Here is a 26,690-nt window from a genome sequence, read left to right as displayed (position 1 = left end):
TTGAGATATTTCCTCTACTTCAACATCAGAATCCAAATGTAGATTATAAAACCTATCGATAATTGATAGTCTTCATCTGACAACAGTCTCGCAGATTTGAGTCGGTATTTTTTTCGTCGTTTTAATTTATATTTATTCGAATCTTCAGTACCTAACCTCTCATTTGAAACGTTTACAACGGTTACAAAATAAAATCAAATAACTTGAATCAGAGAGAAAAGACCAGTAATCTGTATATACCTAGAAAATTATTTGATATTAGAATGTATTTTGAAATCGATTGACAATTTTGTAGTTTTACATATTTCTTAGTTGTATTATTCTCAGTATCCTCTTTATTTTTCAATATGTATGTTACATTGTCCCTACTATAAACATGTAATGTTTCTTGGAAATAATGAATTCATTATTATTTATTATTATTAGATAAACAACTACTTTTTCTCTTATAGCTTTTCACAAAAATGAACGAAGATGTCTATCTCTACAAAAAGCCATTGCATCAACGGTTGTACAGCACGGCATCAAACACCTGAAATTATGAGTCACCATGTATTTGTTACGAATAACACTGTGCTTTTCTCAACTCTCCTGGAGATCGTTTCGCCTGAGTTATTTATTAGTAAACTGTGATATATCAATTTGAGAGATGTATTTTCCAGGATTATGCTGATATCGGGCTTCTGAAAAGTATTCGAGTCATACCGACACCTGCATTTCTTACTTGGGAAGAAGTAGTAATTATTAATAGATATTTTATTTTGATTCAGGGCAAATACTTCTTGAGGAATTATTTTATTCTCTTTTTTACGATACAGTTGTTGAACAAAAACATTTTTCAAACCATCGTTTAATATTTGGTTTCAGTCAAAAGATAATTTCATTTGATTCATCATTACTTCAGGTTATTTTCATTGGGCAAATGGAATTTTGACTAAAATAGATGAGTTGGTAGTTTCAATAAAAGCTAAAACATTTCTATTTACTTCCTCCCAGTAGATGAACATGGATTGTTAAAATATGTTTTTTCAATTATTTGCTGCATATTAAATTGTAAAGGAAAAAGTATCTTTCGATAACAACATATTATAAATAAAGTGTTTTTCAAGACTTGAATTATAAGCACAATTTATGTAAATGTATTGCATAACTATTGAGTGAATGGTGTAATAACGCTTGTGAGATAGTCAAAATATAATGCTTACTATAATCTAGTGATAGATTTAAAATTTCATTATCACTATCTCATAATTCATAATTCAAGAATTACCTCTGGCACTTTTAACTTGTGTCGTGCACTATAGAATAAACCAAAACACCGAAACAAATATAGTTATTAATTTACAAAAGTATGTTTTGAATGTGAATATACCAATTAAGATAACGAATCAGTATTAATAAATGAAAAAATTCCTCACTATTTGAATCTTTTTATCAAATTTGTCAATTGAAAAAATTATTTCTCCAAACACAATATTTCTCATATAAAAGTATATAAAACTACATATTTCAGTACATTCATGAAGTTTTGAATTATATTCAGCTTGAAATACTCACTTTGTTAGCATATGATACCGATGTAATATTAATAATTTGGCTCAAGCGTTTATTTTTCAGTTGTCCGAGGATGTATAATCTTTCATTGGGAAACTTTATTGTAACTAAGGGACTCTGCAATTTCCCCAATGATGTTGTAAATAGTTTTTGGTATACAGTGCGGGATAGCATTTATGTTCATAATGTATTTTAATGGTGGATTAAGTTTTAATGATTATAATAAATATTATTTTAGCTTTTGTATAAGTGGTGTATGTGCAAAGTTTTGATGTTTCACAGGCATTTACAGTTCAAAATTGAAATTTTTCCACTTTCAATATTTTCTCTCACCAGTTATTTTGTCAAATCACTCAAATTTCTTAAGATTCCAAAATTATTTCATATTATATTGTGTCAAGTATAAAATGAAAAGTCGAATTGAAAGTACTCATTTTAACAAAGTTATAGATAAATTCTTTTGATTGATTTTCAAGTTTAGTTTTCTGAAATTCATAAAAGTTCCAGAACAAAACTATTCCTTTCAGGACACCCTAAGTGAAGTAATGTATTGAAATATTGAAACCTTCCATATGCACCAGTTTCCTTATAATTAATAAATCCGCATTTTTTCTGTAAAATATTTTATATGTGACTTGCCTGAAGATTGGTGACACTTAGTACAATCGAGATTTGTAATGTAATTTACTTCCATAGTTTAATGATGAATCCTTTAATTAAACAATGAAAAACATCAATTTCTTTGAATAATTTCATTAGTTTCATTTCAGATATTCATCAGTATTTTATGGTGTTATAATCTTGAATTATATGGAGAGGGATCTTAACTTAAAAAACAAATTGAAAATTTAAGATTTCATTTTAATGGAACTCACACATAATTAAAATACTCTTCATCATCATCATTTGATCTTAATTTTTTCAGTAATGCAGGAAGCATGACGTAATCATTCGTTTCCCAGTCTTTTTCATCTTGTGGTGGATGTGAAACTTTTTCGGACAAAGTCGTTTTTATAGGTTTACCATTTCTGTCAACTGAAAAGTAATCCTTGATGTCTTGCGGGATTATCAACGAAGGTCGGGCATTTTGTAGGAAAGACAAATCTTCTGGGTATTCTGAAGATTTGGTGAATTTGAAGTTCTGTAAAAAATATAATTTCACTGACAGTGATTGTAGTCCATTCAAATAACATTCATTCAAATAACAATTAACATTTATTCCTAAAATATAGAAAGAGGTTATAATGTACATTTGAAAAATCTTCAATAACCATTTATCCACTCATAATATTTTTGAGACCTCTATCAACCTGAAGGAAAGGGAAAAGTTCAAATTTCAAGTATGTGCAAGTCAATTCTGTGATGCCATGGCCGTTATCGGACTGTTAACCAGCTGTCACTCTTTACGAACTACTACCCTCAGAAGTTGAAACTTGTGCGAGCTAAGGATTAATAATAATAATAATAATTTTATTGCAATACGATCTACAAGTGGACACAGCAAAAGTCAAACTTTTGAGAAGTTAATTCTCATTTACCCTGGAATTACCAATTTTAAAATTAACAGATATTAATGTATCATCATAGACAAATTACAGTTGAAAATTATATAAATTAAAGAGTTTTTCAAAAATATTCATGATAAACAATATTTACATAGCTATTTTTATTAATGATTTTCGTAACAAATTACAAATTAGCCAGCAGTTATGACTGAACTTCTAAACTTCTTGAAGACTGTAATATTTTTAAGTTCCTTCGGTAGAGAACTATATGCTTTTTTTGCCTGATAGTAAGCTCCTTTCTCATAATATGTTGAGTTATGGCTGGGAATAGCTAGTTCGTTACATTGTCTGGTGTTAATATGCATATTATTCGAATATTGACCACTATTTCTGGGAAACAGGTATGGATATTTTTTTACGAAACAGACAAGACCCAAGAAGTACAACGAGGGCACTGTCAAAATATCAAGTTTACAGAAGAACTCTTCACAAGAGCTTCTTTGATCTAGATTTAGGATACATCTCAGGATTCTTTTTTGAGTAATAAATATTTTTTGTGAGTATACTGAAGAACCCCAAAATATAATACCATATGAAATCATTGACTGCGCATGTGCATAGTAATATGTTCTCAGGCTACAAACAGAGACTTGATCCCTTAAGTATCGTATCACACCACAAATAGAGCTTAATTTGTTATTCAATAAATTTATATGGGTTTGCCAACTGAGGGTTGCATCCATCGTGACACCTAAGAATTTAGTGTTATCCGATATTGGAATAGACATATTTTTGAGTTTTACATATAGAGATTCCTTGCAGTTTATTGATTTGTTAAAAATTACTAGTCCTGTTTTGGTAATATTTAATTTAAGCATATTTGCCTCTGACCATTTGACTATACTATGGCTGAAGCTTTGGTTGAGAGTTCTACTGCATTTGTTCCAGTGATAATGACTGATGTGTCATCTGCGAACTGGTATACACTACCAAGATTCAAGGCTTTGGGTAAGTCGTTCACATATAGAAGGAAGAGTATTGGTCCAAGGATAGAGCCCTGAGGTACACCCTGCCTAATCATAATTCTACTAGATATATAATGGTTCTCTGCGTTCATTATGCTAACAACTTGGGATCTATTTGATAGGTATGATCCAATGAGTTCATAACCCACACCCCTTATACCATACTTTTCCAGCTTATTTAGGAGTTTTTCGTGGTTTACCATATCAAAGGCCTTTGAGAGGTCATAGTACAAGCCGACCGAGGTTTTTTTGCTATCAGCATTCTCTGTTATTTCTTTTACCGCATTAAATATCGCCAGTTCGGTGGACATTCCTTGTCTGAAACCAAATTGGTGAGAGTTCAGAATATTATTCGAGTTTATAAATGAGATGAGCCTATTATAAATTACACGTTCAAATATCTTACCAGGTGATGGAAGTAATGATATTGGTCGGTAGTTATTAATGTTGTTCTTGCAACCTTTCTTGTAGACTGGAACTACTTTAGCTATTTTAAGATCATCTGGATAAGTACCAGTTGATAGGCTTTCGTTGATTATATTTGCCAAGGGTTCACATATGTAATCTGAAATTTTTTTCAATATTGCTGGTGGTATGTTATCCACACCGCATGAGTATTTCGGTTGCATATCATTCAATATATTGACTATTTCTGGACAATCCACCAGTCTGAGAAATATTGTAGTTTTGTTGTATGCTATGTTATCATTTTCTACCTTATATTCATTGCTGAACTGGGTGAAAGATAAGACGAGGTCTTATCTTTCAATGTGCGATTCCTAGTACTACTTGCATATGTTACAGTACAGGAATATATACAGGGCTAATCAAATTCAAGTTAATGCATGGGGATCTCAAAAACGGTAAAAAAGAGAGTTGGTTAAATTGGAACAGGGATATCGAAAATACTTGTTATGCAAGCGGTGAGAAAATATTTGTTTCTACTCGTTACAAAATTATTAGAAGTTTTACCTGCATTGAAACGGTATTCAAAAATAAAAATATTGGTCTTTACTGATAACTTTTTGGAATCATATCATGCTGCTTTGAACCAAGTCTTTCGTTTATTACATTCATGTGACACTTTTTTTATAAGTCTTTTTTGTAGACATGGTGGTGCTTTTGTAATATTAGCAATAAGGCCGCATACTATATTTGTAAACCATTATTTTTCTAATGAAACTTCACATAAACCTCAAAATACGCAGTGGCAAATTTATTCAATATTCATTAATCACAAAACTCATTATTATATCTTAAGACTAGAACGCACTTGTGTGTTTATTGCTAAATCAATTAAATTTTCTGGGTGGAGGGCCAATTAATTCACTGCAATGTGGATGAAATATTCAAAAATTCATTATATGATATAAACATGAATTAAACTCAATGAATAAGCATACATATTATCATGAATGGTTTGTAACAATTCCAACACCAACTGTACAAGATATTCCATTTAATCAAATATGGTTAAAAAATATTAATATGATATTTTATTTTTTGAGTGAAGAATTCAAGAATTTCCAAGCATACTACTAGGTCTTAATAATCTCAGAAGTGAAACTTACTGCACAAATGTTTCATATTCTTCATTTTGCCAGGTAAGTCATTGAATTTTTTTGTTGTTACCGGGTACACTGTGGATTAGGATTTTTTATATTTCTTCTGAAAATATATTTTACAGGTCTTGCTTGTTGAATAAAGATAGGTTGTTAGAACTATTTGTTGGGATATTCCATGAGACAAGCCATATTTCAGGAGAAAAATGCCAGGTAACATATGTCTATGTGTGTATTATATGAGCCAAGTGATTGATTATATTATAAAATAAAGCTTTTTGGAAGTTACAGTCAAGGTTTGAGTGCTACATTTTTTCCTGTTAATAAGCCTCCTTTTCTGATATTTACTATTTTCTTTGGCACATTCTAAATCTATAAATTACCATGATTCTTATCTAAAACCAGGGTATTTACTAACGAGGGCTCAAATGATAAAATCGGTATATCTGAATAACAAATATAAGATATTTTGATTGAAGTAAATGACACTGACAATGAATTTAAGGAAAAAAAAATTATTGGAGAGTGATATAAATCACAAAAAAAGACAAATCATTAATGAATGTTTAAAGATAGTTGGCAATCCTCTTCAGATCCATTGAAATCAGCATTTCACAACTATTTTACTTTCTAATGAAACTATGTCACCTGAGTTCAACTAAGTTCAAAATTGTTTAGCGGAAGATGCACAATGTGTGTGGGAAAAAAAATTATTATCCGTCCTGTTTCAGAGGTACCACTATCTAGTATGCTGTCTCAGAAAAAAAAACACTTAATAATACACCAAATTTCTAAATAGTTTCGTTTCAATGCAAATGACAGTGCCTCCAAGTTTTACAAGTTTCAATAATTTTGTTCTCACAAGATATCAAACTTTTCAATTTTGAGAGCTTTACTTGCAATTGTCCAAAAGAGTCATTATGAAATTCATATATTGCAGGATTGAAAGAAAGTTGTCCTAATACATTTAAAGAAATTGAACGCTATGCCATTATTGAAGATACAATAAATAGTTCTGTTCGGGATAATGAAAGCTTCGCCAGATAGTTATTGTATTGTCAATTATAAAAATTCGAATTTCACAAATATTTGAACTATATAGGACTGAATGAAATATGTGTAGCATTCAAATTTGATCATATTATTGGCATAAATCGGATATATCGGAAACACTTTACCTTTACACCAAATCTAGAGCACTTTCTCTACGCCTGTGTCGCTAAGTTAGGATAGTTAGGAGATGACTAAACTCATTTATGTCATTTACCCTCTACAGAAAGTGCTCTAATTTTCTATGTACATGAAGTATTTTTATTAGATTATCATTATTATTTCTTATTATATAACTTCAGTTATCACAGCTTTTCAAGCATAAAAAGGGAGTTTTCGAACAGTGCTTAAATGCTGTACAATCAAATTCAAAATTTCTCATATGATTCTACAAGCACTTCCTCACAAACTTTTTTCCAATTGTATCAAAAATCCTTTGATTGAACACGTACTGAAGCCACATGGAACCCGATACAATCCGGCCTAAAATATCGTACAGATCGTACGGAATTTCTTGGTCGAATTTTTACCGATTTAGATTTCTTGTTGGTTTTAGTGGATTTTATATATTCCTTTGTTTTGTTTTATGTATGTAACTTGTATTTGATTCCACAAAATAAAGTAAATTCAATAATATTTTGATTGATAATCTCGCTTATTATATAGACATATTTATATCTCTAAAAGTCTAAAATCATATCCTATTGATGTAAAAAGTTTGGCCGTATTTTGAGAGACAATTTGTGAGGAAGTCGAAATTTCTTGCTGCTTGTCTGGGTTCTAAACTTTCCATAAACTGAAAAGAATCTTCTGAAGTGTAATGAAGGGCAAACTGGAAAGTTCACCCTGAAAATTCACTGTTTTTTTTCAAGGACAAAACAGAAGCACTACAGGAAAATCCTTATGGCGTTCTCCGAGCGTTGCCTGTGCGAAAGTAGCGATTCACATGGGATTTGAATCGCTGGAGATTGAATCCATTTGGAAAAACGTTCTCAGGAAGTTTATTCCACATAAACGTAGTTCTCCAGATGAAAAGTTCTTAAACAGTGAAGTTCGAGGTATACTGAGTTGAAACTCAAAACGATGAGTAGCCACAGTCCGTAATGTATTTCTGATATGTACCACTCTTGGTGGAATCAAATGTGCCCAGTCACTTGAACACCTTCCGTGAAAGTATCTATAGAAGAGAGAACAAATCTCCAACCTTTCTTCGATGTTCCAGGCTATCAAGGTTGCATGTGATGTTCGCATCTCCAATCAGACGGATGGCTCTTTTTTGGATGGAATTCAGCAACTTCAGGGTATGTTTGGGGGCAGAGCTCCATACATGAGAACAATACTCCAAAGAAGGTCTGATCTGAGCTTTATGAAGTATCAAAAGTTGCTGAGGTGTATATAGTTTTCTGGTTCGGAACACTTCCAAGCTTTTGAGAAGCAGCCTTTGCAATTCCAATGACATGATTGTGCCAAGACATATTGGTGTTCATTTCAACTCCCAACAAACTTATCGAAGCAGAAAGCGGAGTTGTAACATAAACCACTGAAGAGTCCATGCAAAACGTGCTTCGCTTAATAATAGCTTTCTCATACCCAGTAAGAGTGTGATTGGGTGGGAAACTGTTGAAAATAGAGGCTTTATTTTTTCTACCCAGCCAGCGCAACCTCAGGGCATTATTATTATTATTAAGACTACTGATGATGACAATTTGACGTATCTAGAGACATCATTTTTGTTTTGGTGAGAGAAAAGTATTTTCAATAGATGCATTTTACGCCAGGTTTCAAATTCTGCTCATTTAATCCACTAACAATTTACTGTAAGATTTTTACTATGAGGGTTTTACAAAAATCGGGACATGTGTTTCGCTATACAATAGCTTTCTCAAACAAGAATGTTGGATAACTCATTATTTCTAACAATTTTATACTCTCCTTCAATCAGATAATTGGTTCAACTACTAAAAAAGACCGAATAGTATCTATAATTCACTGAGTTCTAGTACTAGAACTAAGTTAGGTTAGGTCAAAAGTTAGTGAGCCTATTCGTCCCTCCGGCGCAACCCGCAAGAGTTTATTGTGGCTCACACCTATTCAAACTCGACCGAATATACCCAGCTTTTTGACGAGGCCGATTAGTGATCTTTCAGATCATTTAGTAGAAGTGTGGTTCTACACCAAACTCTGAAAACCTGATTCGATCTGCAGGGGGACAGTCACAAAGTATATGCTCTGCTAAGCTGGAACTTAATCATGAGTTATTTCCTGCTTGAGAAATCTATTGTATAGCAAATCTCTTGAAGCGGTTTCTTAAACCCTCATTGTGAAAATCTTTCAGTTAGTGTTAATATGGATTTTCATAAAATAATTGAATAATCAATGGAAAAAATGAAATTTGAAGCGGTTTTTTAAACCCTTATTGTGAAAATCTTTCAGTTAGTGTTAATATGGATTTTCAGAAAATAATTGAATAATCAATGGAAAAAATGAAATTTGTATACTTAGTTTGCTTTAATGGTTAACAGAATTCTTTTGGTGTCAAAATTTGTTTTCAGAAGTTATTTTTTTTTAGGTTTAGGGATCATTTCAGAAAAGCTAACCATCTAAAGCAAGCTGAAAAAATTAATTTCATTTTTTTCCATTGATAATTTAACTTATAGGGAAAATGTATGAATATGCGAGTTATTGACTAATTGAACACTCCTCAATGGTTTATATTACATAGTAATTTCATAAGGTGAACTTTTCAGTTTGCCTTTTATTAAAGCAGAACCTCTATCAATTAAGATTTGTTTATTTTTTAAACCCAGATGATTTTCGAGAAATATAACTATAAAATTTTTGGAAAAGAAACCATCACAGTGACATCAACTATCATTGTTCTTGATTAAAATTTCAACTTTCCATAATTTCCTATAGCACTATTCAGAATGTATATATGTACTCATTAACACTTACCTCTGGTAGGCAATGGTGCTGCACACAATAAAAATTAATATTATTTTCTTTGTGGCACCAAGTTCCATCAGGAAAGTAAGGGGATATTCCAACATCATTGAGTTCGATTCTTGGTGTATAGAATGTTCCTGAATCAGCCCTCCTGCAGAAAATGGCACATCCCATCCATACACGTCCTGAAATTTATATTTTTGAATGATTCATAATTTCTTGTGTACAGTGCGTAAAAGCCAAATGGGTTAAATTCATTATTTCGGTTACGGTACATATTTTAACAAAATCCCGAAACACGTCAAATTTAAATTATGATTTGACATACTTCAACGGAAAAATGCTACCCCTACCTTCAACCCCCGTCGAATGATAGGTACAAACTCCAATTTTTTAAATGGGAAGTATAGGCTTTTGATATATCGTTTGAAAGGTCTCTTCATTCTCTTCAAAAATGTTAGTGCTTTCAAGTTTATTGAAACAATTAAGATAATGTATATTAAAATCATGTAGTTACCGAAATTCGATAAAATACACTCAAAACTCATTTCATGTATTGATATATGATGGAATCGGCCGATACTTGATGAAAATCCATAACTAACGTATCCCAAAAACACTTTATTGTGAGATTTTCACTAAATTGTTTTACAAAAACGCAACACGTGTTTCGCCATACAATGGCTTCATCTGGCGTGTCTTTCAACTCTTGAAAGACACTTTATTGTGAGATTTTCACTAAATTGTTTTACAAAAACGCAACACGTGTTTCGCCATACAATGGCTTCATCTGGCGTGTCTTTCAACTCTTGAAAGACACGCCAGATGAAGCCATTGTATGGCGAAACACGTGTTGCTTTTTTGTAAAACAATTTAGTGAAAATCTCACAATAAAGTGTTTTTGGAATACGTCATGTATTGATAATAAGAAAGTGAGCAAAAACCATAGAAATGTTTTTTTAGGTGGTATCCTTAAAAAAACTGTAAATAATTTCCGTTGACGTTAGTTTAAAACGCATTGTCAATTTGTTTTGTATTTTACAACATTAGTTGTCAATATTTCAATTTAAGTTTGAAGTTCGTTAACTGCAAGTCTGACAAATGGTTAGATTAACGGAAATGCATAAAATAACAGTTTTACAAATGATTGGTAACAGAGATAAAACCCGAACACAACAGGAAGTAGCTCTGTCATTCGAAGGGGTTTGAAGGTAGGGGTGACATTTTTATGTTGAAGAGTGTCAAATTATAGTTTACATTTGATGTTTCGGGATTTTTTAAAATATGTACAGTAACAGAAATAATGAATTTATTCCATTTGGCTTTTACACAGTGTATACTAATAGTACCTATTCAATTATATCAAAATGATCAACATATATTACTAATTGTTTTTGTGTTAATTGACAAAGCTCTTAATTCTAAAATATGTAATTTTCCTTTCAATTATTCACATATTTCCCAAATGATTGTGTTAGCTATAAATCTTGCACAATGTCTAATTTATTCATTCATGTTATACCCATTACTCGATTTTAATTTACTTACAATACCAAGAAAATATGGTTCAGTATGTTGAATAATGGATATTTAGATTATATTTAATAGTTATTTATGTATCAAGGGAATTAGGAGGGCCTTAATTACCGATGGCAAAGTTTGCGTCCCGAGGGCCTCTGGCCCGAGGGACAGCAATTGCCTGAGGTTATTAAGGCTCATTAATTCCCGTGGTACATAGATAATTTTATTTCTGACCGATTTCAATATACCTTCCCGGTATATTTGAATCAGGTACCGTTGATTATAGTAGAGTTTTCTTGTTGCTAGGTTGTTGCTATGTTACTTGTTTATAAACAGAACTTTGTTATCAAGCTGTGTTTGCGGTGAAAACGTGTTTTCTACCCCAAATATAATGGAGGATATTTTGAAAAAAGCTGAACAAGCAAGAGAATCATTAATTCCATCGAAAAGTGAAGCCGTATACCAAAAAGAATACAAGATATATCTGGACTGGCTGACACGGAAAAATGTTATGCCAAAAGATGTCACTGAAACTGTATTTCTGGCATATTTTCAAGAACTGGTAAGGAATTTTCTATGTTTTTCGGTAGATTTGGTAGTAATTGTGTTTATTCGTTTCAGTCAGAAACGTATAGTCCGAATTCTTTATGGACTAAATGGTCAATGCTAAAATCGATGGTGACTATACATGAGAAACGAGATATCACCAAGTTCAATGAACTACAGGCTTTTTTGAAACGGAAGAGTAAGAGTTATAACCCAAAAAAGTCTGAAATTGTTTCCAGTGGCGGAAGTAATTTTCAGGGAACATTTCAAAATTGTACATTTATTATTTGTAATGACGTGAATAAATAAAATATGGTTCAGTTTTCATTTCTATTTATTTTTACTTGTGAAAGGTAGAGGGAATTATAAAATCTATAATGTCCCAAGGGAGTTATGACCCTCTTTATTGATAGCGTAACTATGACGATATAAGCTTATAATATCCCGGTCAGAAATAAAATTAATAACTGGTTTAACATATTCAGTATTGTGTACAATACAGTATTGTGACGCCTGAACATGTTATCATATAGCGAAACATGACGTGGTTTTGAAAACTGTCAAGTGGAAATTTCACAATAAAGTGTTTTTTTGAATACGTTACAATGGATTTTTATCAAGTATCGGTCACTTCTATCATAATGACTGATATTTTGGACATATTGATACTGAAATAGCATCACACAAGTTTAATGGTTTATTGATGTTATTGGATTCTTGTCTATACAGCAAAAAGTGTTCGCATTTTTGTAATATCATTATTATTTATCCCTAGTCATAGTTTTGCAAGTGTTCATCAATTGAATGTTTATTCAGTTAGAAATCAAAATATTGCCGTTTCAGTAATGCCATTACTATATAGTTTCTGTCGGAATCTTCCAGGATTGGCTTACTCCAGCGTTTATTCACCCTTCGAAGTTTGACACCAAACAGTTGTTTAACTACAGTAGGAATAAACTACGATGTCTAACAGGCCTTCTTACAGGTCACTGTCATTTGAATCATCATATGCCTCTGTTTGGAAAATGATGAAACAGCAGTGCACATAATTTGTGCCTGCCCCACTCTTACCATCTGACCTGAAAGACCACTCACCATACAAACTAATCGGCTTCGTTAAGAAGCTGGGTTTATTTGGGGGAGTATGAATAGGTGTGAGCCACAATAAACCCTTGCGGGTTGCGGTGGAGGATCGAATAGACCCACTCACTTTGGACCTAACCCAACCTATCAATAAAAACATTTTTGAAAATTTCGGAGGTTTTCCTTTATAATACCGATAAAAAATTCTACTTACTTTCCTTCGTCTTTGAGCTCAGTATTTTTGTCTGACAATTTATTTGTATATGAACAAAATCAGCTAATGCAGTATACCATTAATAAAACAATATAATGAAATATCACAATTATTGGTCATATAATGTAAACAAAACAAATTTTTTTCCATAACAGCAGTGAATTTAGATTTGTTAAAACATTACAAAATATTAAAATTGGTGGAATATTTTCGAAATTACATAAATTACTTTTCATTCGTCCGATATGTAACTCTATTCTATACCTTTCTTTCAAACAGTCGCAGAGAACCACATTCTTTAATATTTGTATCCGAAGCATTGAAAGCCAACATTCCCAAATGATGAATAGATTTCTGGTGTCTCTCTTGGTTTTCTTATCATATGAAATGCAGTAATGTAAGTGTATTATATGTTGTTAAAGGTTTGATTTCCTCATTTTGTGTACAATAAATATTGATTCACCGTCAGAATTTATTTTCAATGTTATTGAACTCACGATTTTGTTATTTCTTCACAACTTCTTGTTTCTCAATAAAACTCTTACCTACACTTTAATTGGCCTAGACAAATTTTACTAAGAAATTCGTTTGGCTCAACTTTCTCATTACTTCATATTTTTTTGTTCTCCTGGTATGTCTTTTGTTTTCAATTTGCTTCTTATTGTCTGACTTTATTACTCTCATTTTATTGTTGGTTTGTACTTTCAGTTATTTCCGCAACTCATATATTTATTAATGGGAATCACACTCATATCATCTATTCAAAAATGCTAGCAATGAAGAATAATGCTGAATATTAGACAATCCTTGAGTTTTCTTATATTCAATAGAGGTACTGAAGGGTGTTCAAATACAACTGAACATCAAAAGATATATGTAGTTATTGATCGTAATTATTATTTTTACCTTCTTCATGGGGTGCTTGGAGCCCAGAACCACTACTGTCTAACTCTGGTAACACTTTTGAAAACTGTGAGCATTTTTTGCTGGCATATTCAACTACTGACAATTTGGATTTGCAAATCTATAAACAACTGAAATTAATGTGGTTTCTAGATTCTCTGAATATCCTCACCTTATCGTCAGTACAAAGTCCAAATTCAATACTATTTCCAGTACATCCCTGATCGGTATTGATTGGTGTGGGATTGTTACAAAATCTACGCTTTGTAGTATGCCCCATCGATTTCTCTAAACAACCTGAATTACAAGCTCCATCTTTCCAGGGCCCCCAACCCCCAGGCACTGTCTTTACAGGTTTTGGCAGATCTTTTCTTAAACAATTTCCACCGTAGCAATACTGAAAAATTAACCTTTTTTATGTTTTGAATAGTTGAAAATTCAATATTCTATGTAAATAACTGCCAACCAACCTTCCCAACTCCACATTGTGTACCCTCTAAAGCTGGGCCAGCAAAATAGTATCCACTCCTGTGTGGTGTCTTACATTGTAGATTATAGCAAATAGTAGATAATTCTTGATTTGGCAAAATAATAGCATCTCTGTCTCTCAATAATATTTCACATTGTTTTTTGGCAGTGTATATTTGACCAGGAGTGTCCAAAAACTTTGAATGATCAGTTAATTTTGGAGATTTTGCAGAATCATGTAAACATTTTGCCCATCTGAAACAAACATTGAACAATATCACTGAATTATATCGCCTAGATTTGTAGACTTACCCTAAGTTTGACATAATTTTGGCGCTACATGTTGACCACTGAGTTTCTCCATTTGTTCCTCTTGATGGAGACATAATATACCCTTCTTTGGGGCAGCTGTTGCCGCTACTATCATGGTGCATACCAAGACTGGAAAATAACATTTTTTCAAAATTTGTATAGGCTAAAAAAAGAAATATGTACAAGAACAAAGAAATCTTCTGGACATGATCATATAAAATGTACCCCTGTTTTCTTGCTACTCCAGAAACACACCAATTTTATATAGTTTTGATGACTGGACATACGAATATATTGGTTCACACATTTTTACATATTTATATAGTAGATCTCGTAAATTAAGAATCGTTTTCAGTCGTTTGAGTATTCAAACCTTTTCTATGACACTTCATCTAGTTTCATAGGCATTCCCTGACTAAGAAACATTTTAATACATGTAATAACAATTTTTATTAATGTGTTATCATACAAACTGAATAGTCCGATTCATCAATTATCGAAATGGCAACTCATTGTTATATCAAGAAATATAAATATTATACCAAATAAATACATACTTGTGACCAATTTCGTGGGCAAGAATATAAACGCTTGTGAATCCGGCACTCGGATATGGTTTTCCGAAAACGTTCGTAGTCCCAAATTCGGCAATAACGCAAGCATATCTATCCAGACAAACTCCTCCAACTGTAGCTAACCCCATTGTCACACCACTTCTCCGACCCTTTTCATAGGCAAAAAAATCCAAACTATGAATAACAACAAATTAAATTCCTTTAATGTATTGCATGAGATAGTTTACCCTGATACATAGAGTCCCATATCCCAGTGTTCTGGATTGGAGTCATCTGGTGGGTTCAATTTTTCTTGGTATTCACAAAAACTATCTAGTAATTTTCCTCTTTCTCCATTGTAATGAGGCATGTCAGTGGGTTGCCTTTTCATTATATCCAGTCTTACCAAAACTAACTCCAACGTATTGCCTAAACTAGGATGATGGTACAAGGCTTGGACCTAATAATAGATAATAAAAATAAAAACCTGTTTTAAGAAATATTCTGTATTTTTATTTGTCTTGCATTCAAATAATAATGCTTTTTAACAATACCGCTAAACATTCTCAAAAATCATTGAAACTATAATAAAGGCAAGAATAATGGACTTTGTTAATTGTTATGGGGAATTTGATGATTATCAGTATGGTTTTATCAAGGGTAGCAGCACTCTAAGCGCCACAATAGATTTCATTCACAATATTACATCGAAATTGGATAAAAAAAGAATGGTTATTGCAGTGTTCATTTAACGTTGTTGACCATGCTGTTCTTCTGAACAAACTATGTTGCAATGGTATAAAGGGCAAAACTCATTCTCTCATTGAAACATTTTTAAAGGAAAGATCGTAATTTGTCGTTGTTGGCGAGAGCATGAGTGAGCATATAAAAAATAATTGACCACAGGGATCCGTTTTGGGACCCCTGTTGTATATACTGATGGTACTGTCACTGAGCCATGCCGGGCTTACGGGAAGGTATTTCACGTTCGCCGATGACACGGTCCTTTTGTACAGTGGATATGATTTACATTTACTGGAGAACACAGGTAATGAAGATCTCTCTGAATACTCAAATTGGCTTCCGCATAATAAACTTAAGATGAACTCTGAAAAAACCGTTTAAATGCTATTTAAACAAAAAAATAGAATTTGTGGAAATATTGAATTAAGAATAAATATCTTACCCTTAATGAATGTTGCAAAAACCAAGTATTTGGGACGCGTAATAGATGATAAGGTAAACTAGTCAGGTCACATTGAACATATTAATGATAAAATTGTACCAATGTTAAGAGCTCTATATAGGTGTTTCAGTTAGTTAAGTTTCAGTAATAGACACTTGGTTTACAATGCATATATATTGGCGAATCTTAGGTATCTGTCAATCATATGGGGTAATTGTGGCATTACTAATTTCAAAAATTTCAAACGCTACAAAATAAATCAATGAAAATTTTATTTCAAATTCCATTTCGAACCAATACAAATAATCTATTCTCACAGACTGAACTACACCCAATTAAAGATCTATTTTAACTTGAGCAATGCAAGAACATATATAAAATAAAAAATGAGACTCAAAAGCAACAAGATCTACTAGTCAATAACCAGTTTTATGAGAATTATACAAGGGGTAGAAATGACTTGAACCTGAGCATGATAAGAACCAACAAAGGATTATACAATCCTTTTACGCAGGCTGTAAAAGTCTTCAATTAATTACATGTTCATATACGTGGGTTGCCGGGCTATACTTCATTCCTGAGCCTCGAGGCATATGTCTGATACGTTACTACTATGAGCTTGCAATGGTTTTCTAGTTTTTGTTATTGTCGTGTTGAAGGTTTGTGAATCCCGAGACCACCATTTTTGCTGATTAGGGAAAATAACAACATATTTTATATTTATAGTGTCTTAACTGTGTTGAACTGTACTCTGTTGTTATATTTATAAAAAAAAACCTTTCCAAATTGTTTCCTCACAGCCTTCAATAAATACACCTCAAGAATTACATGCATTGTAATAAACTGTAAATCAAATTTAAAAGTTTTGGGAGTTGTAGAAGGAATATCTCACAAAAGAAATGACAGAACTCGTTTTGAGACAGGATCAGAGGAACCAAAGCAAACCGCGATTTTCTCGATCCTTCACCAAATCAACTTCTAAGTTTAAAAACATCATTTTCAACTTGAACAGTAGATTTTCAAAATTATCGGTAATTTTTATTTGGTTCATTTTTTTTGAATATGTTTTTATTTTGTCAAGTTATTTTTGAATTTTAGAATTGAAATTTTGTGTGAGCTGAAATTTATTGAGATACAGTTATTTACCAATGGCAGTCTGAAAGAAAAAATATATTCCATGTCAAAAACATGAGCATGAGATCAGTACTTTTAATTGTATACCATCAAATTGAATTAGACACCAAATCTTCGATGAAGATCAACTTCGTTACCAGTTACCAATAAGTTGGTGACTATGAGATAATCGTTCGAAAACTATAGTTATTGTACCTAAACAGAGAAAACATTTTCAGTATCCAGTACCAATAATTCAAAATCAAACATATTTAGTACTTTTATTTCAAAATTTCTTGAAATATTTTCAGTACAAGTGTTAGACAAATGGGGTCTATCAAGTATTGTATTTCTTGATACTGGATACTTTAACATTAGCTTCTTTTAAAAACCGATTAAAAAATCTTACATTGAAATGATGTTCAGAAATCAAAACTGTAAAGATTTTTTTTCATCAATATAATTCAATACTTCAAAATCTGTATTAAGTATTCAATTAATATTACTGGAGTTTTTTCCCAACACCAAATCGTTATTTTTAACGTGTTAAAAGGTGTTAAAAATAACGATTTGGTGTTGGGAAAAAACTCCAGTAATATTCATTACTACACCAAAGGTTCCAAACAATGCATCATAAGTATTCAATTAGAAAAATTCTCACCCCATTCATATAAGCTAGAAGCATATCTTGGAGTTTTTTGTCGTCATTACCGAAATGTGGGGCAAATATCCTGTATGCAGCTTCATCGAAGAATAATGCTAATTCAACCGTCAAACTAGGAGTGTTGTATGCTGCAGCTTCTGGATAATTGTTTCCATAATATCCTCCAAAATTGTTACTACTATCTCTTGTGTTATGGTACCTTCTGAAATTGTGTATATCGTCTGGCATGGTATTTCCATAATACCTCAAAAAATTGTAATTGGCGTCAATAACGTTGTTATAATTTGGCCTGCTATCTTCGTTTTCCCCCCAAATGCTCCCAGCTATCGGAAATGCTTCATTATTCAGGAAATCTGTCAAGAAATGGGCTCTCTTGACAATATGGGGGATTTTTACTTCACCTTCTCCAAAAAATGTTTCAACCAGAGGTGCCTCAAGTTTTAACATCGCAAGTAGGCGTTCCGTTAAAGGTTGCAATTCTAAGGTAGTGTTTTCTAAGAATATCAAGCCTTGCTGAAATCAAATATTTATTCAAGTACAAAAAAAACAATAGTAATAAATCGTAACACAGAAATTATCAAGTAAGTAAAGACAATAACATTTATGGATCAGCAGAAGCCTGAATCTACGAATGTCAAAGGCCAACATTGACCACCTAACGAGATACCTTCTCCTACGAGTATCTTTCCCTGCAGCCTTCTTTGCAAGGCAACTATTTGAAACCATGGCACCATAGCCCAAAAATAAAGCATTTGTTATCCAATACTATGGTTAGGCGCGGTACGAGGGAGGGAGAACGTACGACTCATATTGAAAAAAAAAATTAAATATACAGTTAATCAAAATTCAATAAGCCACTGTCTGATTAAATCTTCTAAACAATGAAATAAAAAATAGGCATTTGAAATAATAATAATTCATGGTACATCCGATACATGGTACCTATATCGATACAAAAAATAGTTACTACATTACAAAACTATGATGGGAGATGCTGTGAAAAAAAAAGTTTTTTTCCTAAGAAGCTACCTTGAATTGTATAAATCAACTCTATTTCGTAGACCTTCTTTATCCTTTCTTCCTTCACGGTTTTTCTTATCTGCATTACATCTTATTATTAAGTCTAACTATGACTCATCCCCTTTTTTTCTCTTAACCACCATATATATATATATATATATATATATATATATATATATATATATATATATATATATATATATATATATATATACCTGCCTGCCCGTCAGTACCGGGCAGGCGGTCTTCTATAAAGGTTAATGCAGTCAAGCTGCTGGAAAATTATTCAATGAAAATCAAAAACTGAATAGATAAGTACTTTTTTATTATTTCCATATTGATTTCAATTTAAGAGCCAACGGTAGACAGCTGTTTCAGTCTATTGGGCATCGTCAGTACCGGGCAGGCTGTCCTCGATTGAAGACAAAATGAGAAAAAACCAAGAAAGTACTTGATAAAAACGCAAGCGAAACATAAGTGGAACCACCTATTGGTGTGACACCCAAGTCGACTTGCCAAGTTTTTTATATTTCGCTTGCGTTTACGCAGCTATTTTTATCAAGTACTTTCTTGGTTTTTCCTCATTTTGTCTTCAATCGGAGACCGCTTGCCCGGTACTGACGATGCCCAATAGGCTGAAACAGCTGTTTACCGGTGGCTCTTAAATTGAAATCAATATGGGAATGATCAAAAAGTACTTATTTCCGATGGCAATTCAGGTTAGCTTCCCAAATTTCTGCTACCGCAGTTGTCGGTTGATTGGTCAAACCACCAACACTGACATAAAAACTTGGCAAGTTGACTTGGATGTCACACCAATAGGTGGTTCCACTTATGGTTCGCTTGCGTTTACGCAGCTATTTTTATCAAGCTATCTTCAATCGAGGACCGCTTGCCCGGTACTGACGATGCCCAATAGGCTGAAACAGCTGTTTACCGGTGGCTCTTGAATTGAAATCAATATGGGCTCCCTAAACTATTAAAAGTATATTACAAAGGGCTCCCTAAAAACTTTTCACGTTAAAAAGGTCAACCGTCAAAATAGGAGTAATATTTTAGTAGGGACTGCTGATAACTACATTTTAAAATACCATTTTTGAATTATTAAAATATTATATATCCTTACCACATTTTTTGGAGAACAAATACTGATTGATGCAACTATTCTGTCATCCTTATGTAGGTAATGACAACTTTTTGGATTGTCCTTTAATACTGTCACTCCATTTACATCATGAAGGTAGGTTTTGAAATTCGAAGCCGTTATGTCTGGATTTCTTCGCAGTTTTAGATCTATTGGCCTTAAAGAAAGGTTATTCAAGATATGTAAATAATGTTTACTGAACATTTTCAGTATATTGAAAAAGGATAAACATTGTTGAACTTTGAGAAGTCTACTAGAAATATCAACACTATTGTCCATAGTACTGGATTCTGTACTAACTCACTAGTAGTCTATTTTTTAGTTCAAAGACACTATAGTAAAACTTCATTTATGTAACGATATGTATATGATAGAAAGTCGCTTCCCAAAGGTACCTATGGAGTTTTGATGAATGTAATAAAAGTGGATCAAAAACCTAGATAAGTCAAATTAGTTGATGAAAGGTGAATTCAAACAACCTGCTACTGAACAAAGAAACAACCTAGAAATATTCAGATAATGAAGACTAGGAGTTTTTTTCTTAATGTAATCCCCATTCCCCATAAAATAGTACGTCACCCGACTTCCTGTATTCGTGTCTATAAATTGTAATATTGTAATTGTTATTCAGCACACGAGTAGTACTGTAATCAGGGTTACTTTTACTGTAACCCAGATTCCCATTCTCTTGTTCATATCAATGGTAGTTTGAGACGAATATTTAAAAGCAGAGTCAGTGTTGCATTCTTGACAAAAAACTAAAATTAATAAATATATAATGATAACAGTAGAGACGATAGAAAAATCATTTTATACTGGATGGATTTCTTGATTTTGCGGTCTGTAGGAATGTTAAGTAATACGATTCCAATCTTCCCTTTCACTTGGCTACAGGTGAAAAAGGCTACAGAAAAAAAGTATTAAAACGCCTTGCACCAAATTTTTGAGCGGCCTGCGCAGAATCTGTCTCAAGAGGAGAGACATGAGCAGGTTAACAAACGTTTGCGCTCGAGCGATAATTCACCGAAACTAGAGGCGAAAAAGCCCTGCACCGCTGAATCTAAGGCATCGTCAGGTGCACCTGACGTGCAAAAACCCTCATATGGGAAAGTTGTCGCGGGTATCAAGGTAGGAATCTTGCACCTTGATTATCCGACTAACTCATTAACGGCCAATCAGCTGAAATCTTTTCAGGGGGCTAGTTTGTCGGCTGTGGAGGTTATTCCGGATAATGGGTCACAAGTACAATTCCAGAGCTGCGTCTTTCGGCCTGGATGGTTACAGGTGGTCTATGAGGCTTGCGGTTGTAGTTAATACCCTGCGCTTCCCTGAAATGCGTCATAGGGGACCAACTTCCGAAGCAACACATCTGTGTGGAGTGGACTATCCTCTACAAGGAAAATTCAGGACCTGGTCAAACATGGACCTTCGCTGTAGACGATGGGTCCATGGCCGTGCTGGCGAGGATGGGTTTCACATCACATTTTGGTTTTGGGCAGATCTTATTCCGCTCTCGGGGACTCTCCCACAAGAAACTACTCAATCGTGTCACTTTAGTGTACCCGTTAGAATAAATAATGCGGGGCCGAGTGAAAATCCACCTACGGGGAGGAGTTTAACCAAACCTCCACCCCATCATAGCGGTAAATCAGCGGCTCACACCCGTCCCAATGCCGGGAAAACAGGTGTTTCTCAGGGGACGAAGCCAGAAAACGTCTCGTCGAGAAAACCAGGGAAAAAGGCCGGACGTGGCTCTCTGAAAGCGAAGACGAAAAACGTCTCGTCAAAGGGACCAAAATACCAGCAGGCAACTCAAAGACGGCAGGTGTTCTCACCTCATCTGAGCCTACACATCCCTCGATCCTGAGAGAGGAGGGTGGAGGTGTCCTTAAGGACCCGCAATTTCGTTCCTCCTAGGGTCGAGGGGTTCGAAGTTTTCGGCAACACTTGTTAACTTCAAGTGTTTGCATGCAAACTTACAACATGCCAAGGCCGCTTCATACGTCCTTGGAAAAAACTTCAAAGATGAATTAATCGACCTTGCTTTCCTGCAATATCCATGGACAGGAAATACAAGCCGAGTAACCGGACTGAGCAATATTCCTGGTGAGGTAATAGCGTGCCCTGGGGTGAAACCCAGAGCATGTCTGGTCATCAGGAAAGGTATTAATTACTTTTTGCTTACATGATTCCATCTAGGACAAGAAGGGTAAGACGAATATTATCGCCTGCTCTACCTACTTTCCGGGAGATTCGGATACTGTACCTAATCTAGCTGTTGGACGACTTATCGACTATAGCAAAAGGAACAAACTACAAATCATTATGGGAATTGATGCCAATTCACACTACAGCGTGGGGCAGCACGAATATAAATCGTAGAGGTGAGTTACTCTTTGAATATATACTAGGGGAAGGGCTGTCTGTAATTAATGAGGGCTCGGAGTAATAGGCAAGAGGTATTAGACTTAACCATCAGTTCACATTCGCTGAACAACAAGATACACCATTGGTCTGTATCTACTGAACCTTCTTGTTCAGACCATAGAACAAAAGCCTAGAAAAGAAAAGAAGTTCGACGATTAATCAATCGAGCTAAAGAGTCAGGTAACTGGGAGCTTCATAAAACTACTCTAACGATATACAACAAGGAAATCAGAATGGCAAAACGGGAGTCTTGGAGGAAGTTCTGTGAGAGTATCTCTGATTTACCTCGCAGCACAAGAATTCACAAGATTCTCTCTAGAGAGCCGACTGCTGAAATTGGTCGCTTAAATGACCCGATGCAACATTCACGACTTCTAGTACAGAGCTTTTGATAAAAAACCACTTTCCTGGAAATCCGACTCTTGATAAAAACAGACCTCCCATCTTCGAGGGTGCTAAACCCTCAAAAAAAAAACGATTGGGACGTCGCAGTTGAATGGACTATCAAATCTTTTCAGCACTTCAAGTCTCCTTGAGAGGATGGTATATTTTCAGCTCTTCTTCAAAACGGACTGAAAATAATTTTACCTATTCTCACAAAATTGTATAGAGCTAGTCTGGCGTGGAACTATATACCACCCAGTTGGTTGGCAGCAAGGGTGGTATATATACCTAAAGTGGGTCGGAGAGTCCCACCCCTAAATCAGTACGACCAATCAGCCTTATATCCTTCCTGAATACTGGACGCACACATCAGGAGGGTAGCATTATATGCATCTCCCCTGAATAACCACCAGTATGCTTATCAAATTGACAGATTTAGCATTAAATAACCTTGTTGAGAAAATCTCCCAACCCCTTGACAAGGAGATTGCGGTTGCTGTATTTCTTGATATTGAAGGAGCATTTAACAATTCACTACCTAAATCTATGGGATTGTCTCTGGCTAGGAAGGGTATATAATCGACCATACCTGGCTGGATCTATGCCATGCTAGTAAACAGAACTTCAACTACGACTCTTCAAGGCGAGGACATTAGGTTCAGGGTCACCAGGGGCTGCCCTCTAGGTGGGGTACTATCTCCCCTTCTGTGGTCGCTCCTGATGGATAATCTGCTTGATGCCCTCGACAGAAGAAAAGTTGATCTTCAAGCTTATGCAGATGACCTTGTCATCCTGGCAAGGTTCACATCGTGAAAGGTAACTTGTAATATCCTCTAAAGCCCTGTCGACCCCAGCAAAACTGTGTTAATCCCCTTCACCAAGAGGACAAAATTGGACGATCAAACGCCACTTTCCCTCATTAGTAAGGTCATTCCATTTGGTGAAATATTTTGGCATTATCTTTGATAAAAAACTCACCTGGAACGCTCACTCGGAAAAAGTTTTAGACAAAGCCAGACGGTCTCTATGGACATGTCGAAGGATTTGTGGTAAAACTTAGTGTTTAGCTCCCAAACAAAACTGGATTTATGTGGCTGAAAGCTTTACAGAAAACGGACCATGCAAAGCTCTCTGGCTTACAGAGACAGGCTTGTCTAGCTATCAGTGGTGCCATCAGTATCACACCGTCAGCGGCCATGGATACCCTTCTAGATCTACCTCCTCTCCACAGTTTTCTGGAGAGAAAAACTAGATGGACTGCATTCAGACTTGTGCACATTGCCATTTGCACAAATCAATTTAATGCAAAGTGCAACAGACTGTTGGTTGACACTGGAAGTCACAGCATTCTGGAAATGACCTCTGACTTTATGCCTCCAACTGTCAACTACGAACTTCCTTATAAAGTACTATGCCCAAGTAGAGAAGACTGGATTCTCCGGGAGAAGGAAATGTTAAGAGCAGATAGTTGTCGGTTCACAGATGGATCAACACCTTCTGGTTCTCGTGCAGGTATTTTCAGTCGCAGACCCAGGACAAGGATATCTACCCGCCTAGGAACTTATGCGACTGTATTTCAAGCGGAAATTTACGCTATTGAATTGTATGGTGAGAGATTGGATAAATCCAAACTCACATAGAAGTCAATAAAAATATTCTCGGACAGTCAAGCGGCGTTGGTAGCTCTTGGCTCCTACCGAGCAACGTCTAAATTGGTTGCAAATTGCCAAAAACGACTCTCCTCGATGGGAAGACTTAACAGATTGTCTCTGGTCAGGATTCCTGGCCATACTGGTCTGGAAGGCAACGAAGCTGCTGACTTCCTTGCAAAGGAAGGTGCTGCAGGCAGCGGACCAGAACCTGTCATTGGCATCGCTTTAGGCTTTTTGCCAAACAAACTTTGAACACCTGGATGGCAAGAAGATTTATGGATTTCTGGCATAATCTACCAGGATTGGCTCACTCCAAGGCGTTTATTCACCCTTCGAAGCTTGATGCCAAACAGATGTTGGACTACAGTAGGGATGAACTACGATGTCTAACAGACCTTCTTACAGGTCACTGTCATTTGAATCATCATATGCAGAGACTTGGACTGTCAGAAGACAGTTTGTGTCGCCTGTGTTTAGAAAATGATAAACCGGCAGAGCATATACTTTGTGCCTGCCCCGCTGGGGACCGAATCAGGTTCTTAGAGTTCGGCAGATCCGTACTCTTACCATCTGACCTGAAAGACCACTCACTGGTCTGCGTTAAGAAGCTTGGTTTATTTGGCCGAGTGTGAATAGGTGTGAGCCACAATAAACCCCCTTCGGGTTGCGGTGGAGGGTCGAATAGATCCACTCACTTCAGACCTAACAATGTCAGAAAATGTGAACTTGACCTGGAAAAGTTAATATAGAGTTTTCCCAGTGTTGAGTACTGTTCTTGACAAAACAAAAATTTTTTCCTTTTTGTAATATGCCTTATACAAATTCAAAATAAAAAGAGCATCTTTCCATACATGGACTTAACCTAACACAATAAAACGCATTCAGCGCTATATTTAATTTTTGGTCCACTTTAAGTATATTTGACAGCCATTGGTTGACTGCAAATATTTATTAAATATCACATTCATTACTTTCAACCAATTTGTTAAAAATATTTTGTAGTACGCATTTTCCATAAAATTTTAACAAATACTTGAAATTGTTTAATAATTTATGTTTGACGTGTTTCAGGCTACAATACCTCAGGAATAGTAACTCACCTTTGGAACGCCAAAAAACTGTAATCTATCTCTTCAACATTGCCTTCGCTTGAATCACTAATATCTCTGACTGGTAGTACCATAGGTAGATCCACCACTTCGTAATCAGGTATCATATCTTTATCAGCTGTTCGAAAATAATAAGCTAGCTCAGCTTCATTCATCACATCGTGGAGAGCTTCTATAGAAATGACACCACCGTAGCACGAACTTTTGAGGATCAGTAAGAGAATACACAGACAAAACATTTTGCAAAATCAAAACAATAACTGCAGGCCGTCGATGTAAATTCTTATATATAAGTGGTAACTTTACTGTTACTCACACATCATGCTGGTACTTAGTGCAAAATTTTGAATAATTCGGCTTCAAATAATCTTTTGAAATGTGTACTCAGTGTGATGACCCCTCCAGGTGGAAAAGTCTTAATTATACAAGAATAACAAATACAAACATTGGTCTCCGCGGACTCCATAGTGGTAATCAGTTTGAATAATGGACTTTGTTTCAATAAAGATGATTCACGTTTCGCGTCTATACAATTGTGCAAATAAAGAATGTGTAAGTAAAAGTTTTCAGGCCAGCCGAGATGATTAAGTGGTTCACTTTTCACCAGTGACAATTCTGACCAGTATTGTTCATGTTCTCAATATTCTCTTTGTTAATTTTTACAATGTCAGAGAATGTGAACTTGACCTGGAAAAGTTAATAAAGAGTTTTCCCAGTGTTCAGTACTGTTCTTGACAAAACAAAAATG

The 26,690-nt window shown here is 34.5% G+C and overlaps 2 protein-coding genes and 1 long non-coding RNA gene across 5 annotated transcripts in view; 2 read left to right on the top strand and 1 right to left on the bottom strand.

Moving 5' to 3' along the window:
• LOC111512193 (oxysterol-binding protein-related protein 9) overlaps positions 1-2,287 on the top strand; it is a 187,080-nt gene extending 184,793 nt beyond the window's left edge. For both annotated transcript variants that reach the window (XM_074180728.1, XM_074180727.1), the window contains one exon: positions 453-2,287. In XM_074180728.1, coding sequence (XP_074036829.1) covers positions 453-536 — 84 coding nt within the window. In that variant the 3' untranslated portion in view covers positions 537-2,287. The remainder of the gene's footprint in view (positions 1-452) is intronic.
• On the bottom strand, positions 1,251-26,567 carry LOC111512192 (A disintegrin and metalloproteinase with thrombospondin motifs adt-2). Of its 2 annotated transcripts, XM_074180725.1 has the most exons (11): positions 25,934-26,567; positions 20,353-20,527; positions 18,204-18,719; positions 15,492-15,703; positions 15,247-15,438; positions 14,690-14,818; positions 14,380-14,632; positions 14,082-14,306; positions 13,913-14,030; positions 9,652-9,827; positions 1,251-2,695 (listed from the first exon to the last, which is right to left on the bottom strand). In XM_074180725.1, the coding sequence occupies exons 1-11, from the start codon at positions 26,179-26,181 to the stop codon at positions 2,426-2,428; spliced, it is 2,514 nt and encodes an 837-aa protein (XP_074036826.1). In that variant the 5' UTR covers positions 26,182-26,567; the 3' UTR covers positions 1,251-2,425. The 2 variants fall into 2 exon arrangements, with proteins under 2 accessions (XP_074036826.1, XP_074036827.1); XM_074180726.1 differs by lacking the exons at positions 20,353-20,527; positions 25,934-26,567 and adding an exon at positions 19,236-19,369.
• On the top strand, positions 10,560-12,032 carry LOC141484970 (uncharacterized). The gene is made up of 2 exons (XR_012466910.1): positions 10,560-11,725; positions 11,785-12,032. It is a non-coding gene; the product is annotated as an uncharacterized lncRNA (long non-coding RNA).
• Positions 26,568-26,690: the final 123 nt, after the last annotated feature.

Source organism: Leptinotarsa decemlineata, unplaced genomic scaffold (assembly GCF_025532065.1).
Source record: "Leptinotarsa decemlineata unplaced genomic scaffold, Ldec_3_MD MMD2_tig00026299_RagTag_RagTag, whole genome shotgun sequence".
Taxonomy (NCBI): Eukaryota; Metazoa; Arthropoda; class Insecta; order Coleoptera; family Chrysomelidae; genus Leptinotarsa; species Leptinotarsa decemlineata.
Note: the sequence above shows the minus strand (reverse complement) of the source record. Positions and strands in the feature narration are given on the sequence as shown.

What these genes read in the sequence shown, in the direction of transcription:
- LOC111512192 (XM_074180725.1), bottom strand. Translation starts at nt 26,181, where the DNA reads ATGTTTTGTCTGTGTATTCTCTTACTGATCCTCAAAAGTTCGTGCTAC. An exon ending in AGTTTTTTGGCGTTCCAAAG is followed by an intron (nt 20,528 to 25,933) that starts GTGAGTTACTAT and finishes CCTTTCTTTAAG; the next exon opens with GCCAATAGATCTAAAACTGC. An exon ending in GCCCACGAAATTGGTCACAA is followed by an intron (nt 14,819 to 15,246) that starts GTATGTATTTAT and finishes GTTATTTTCCAG; the next exon opens with TCTTGGTATGCACCATGATA.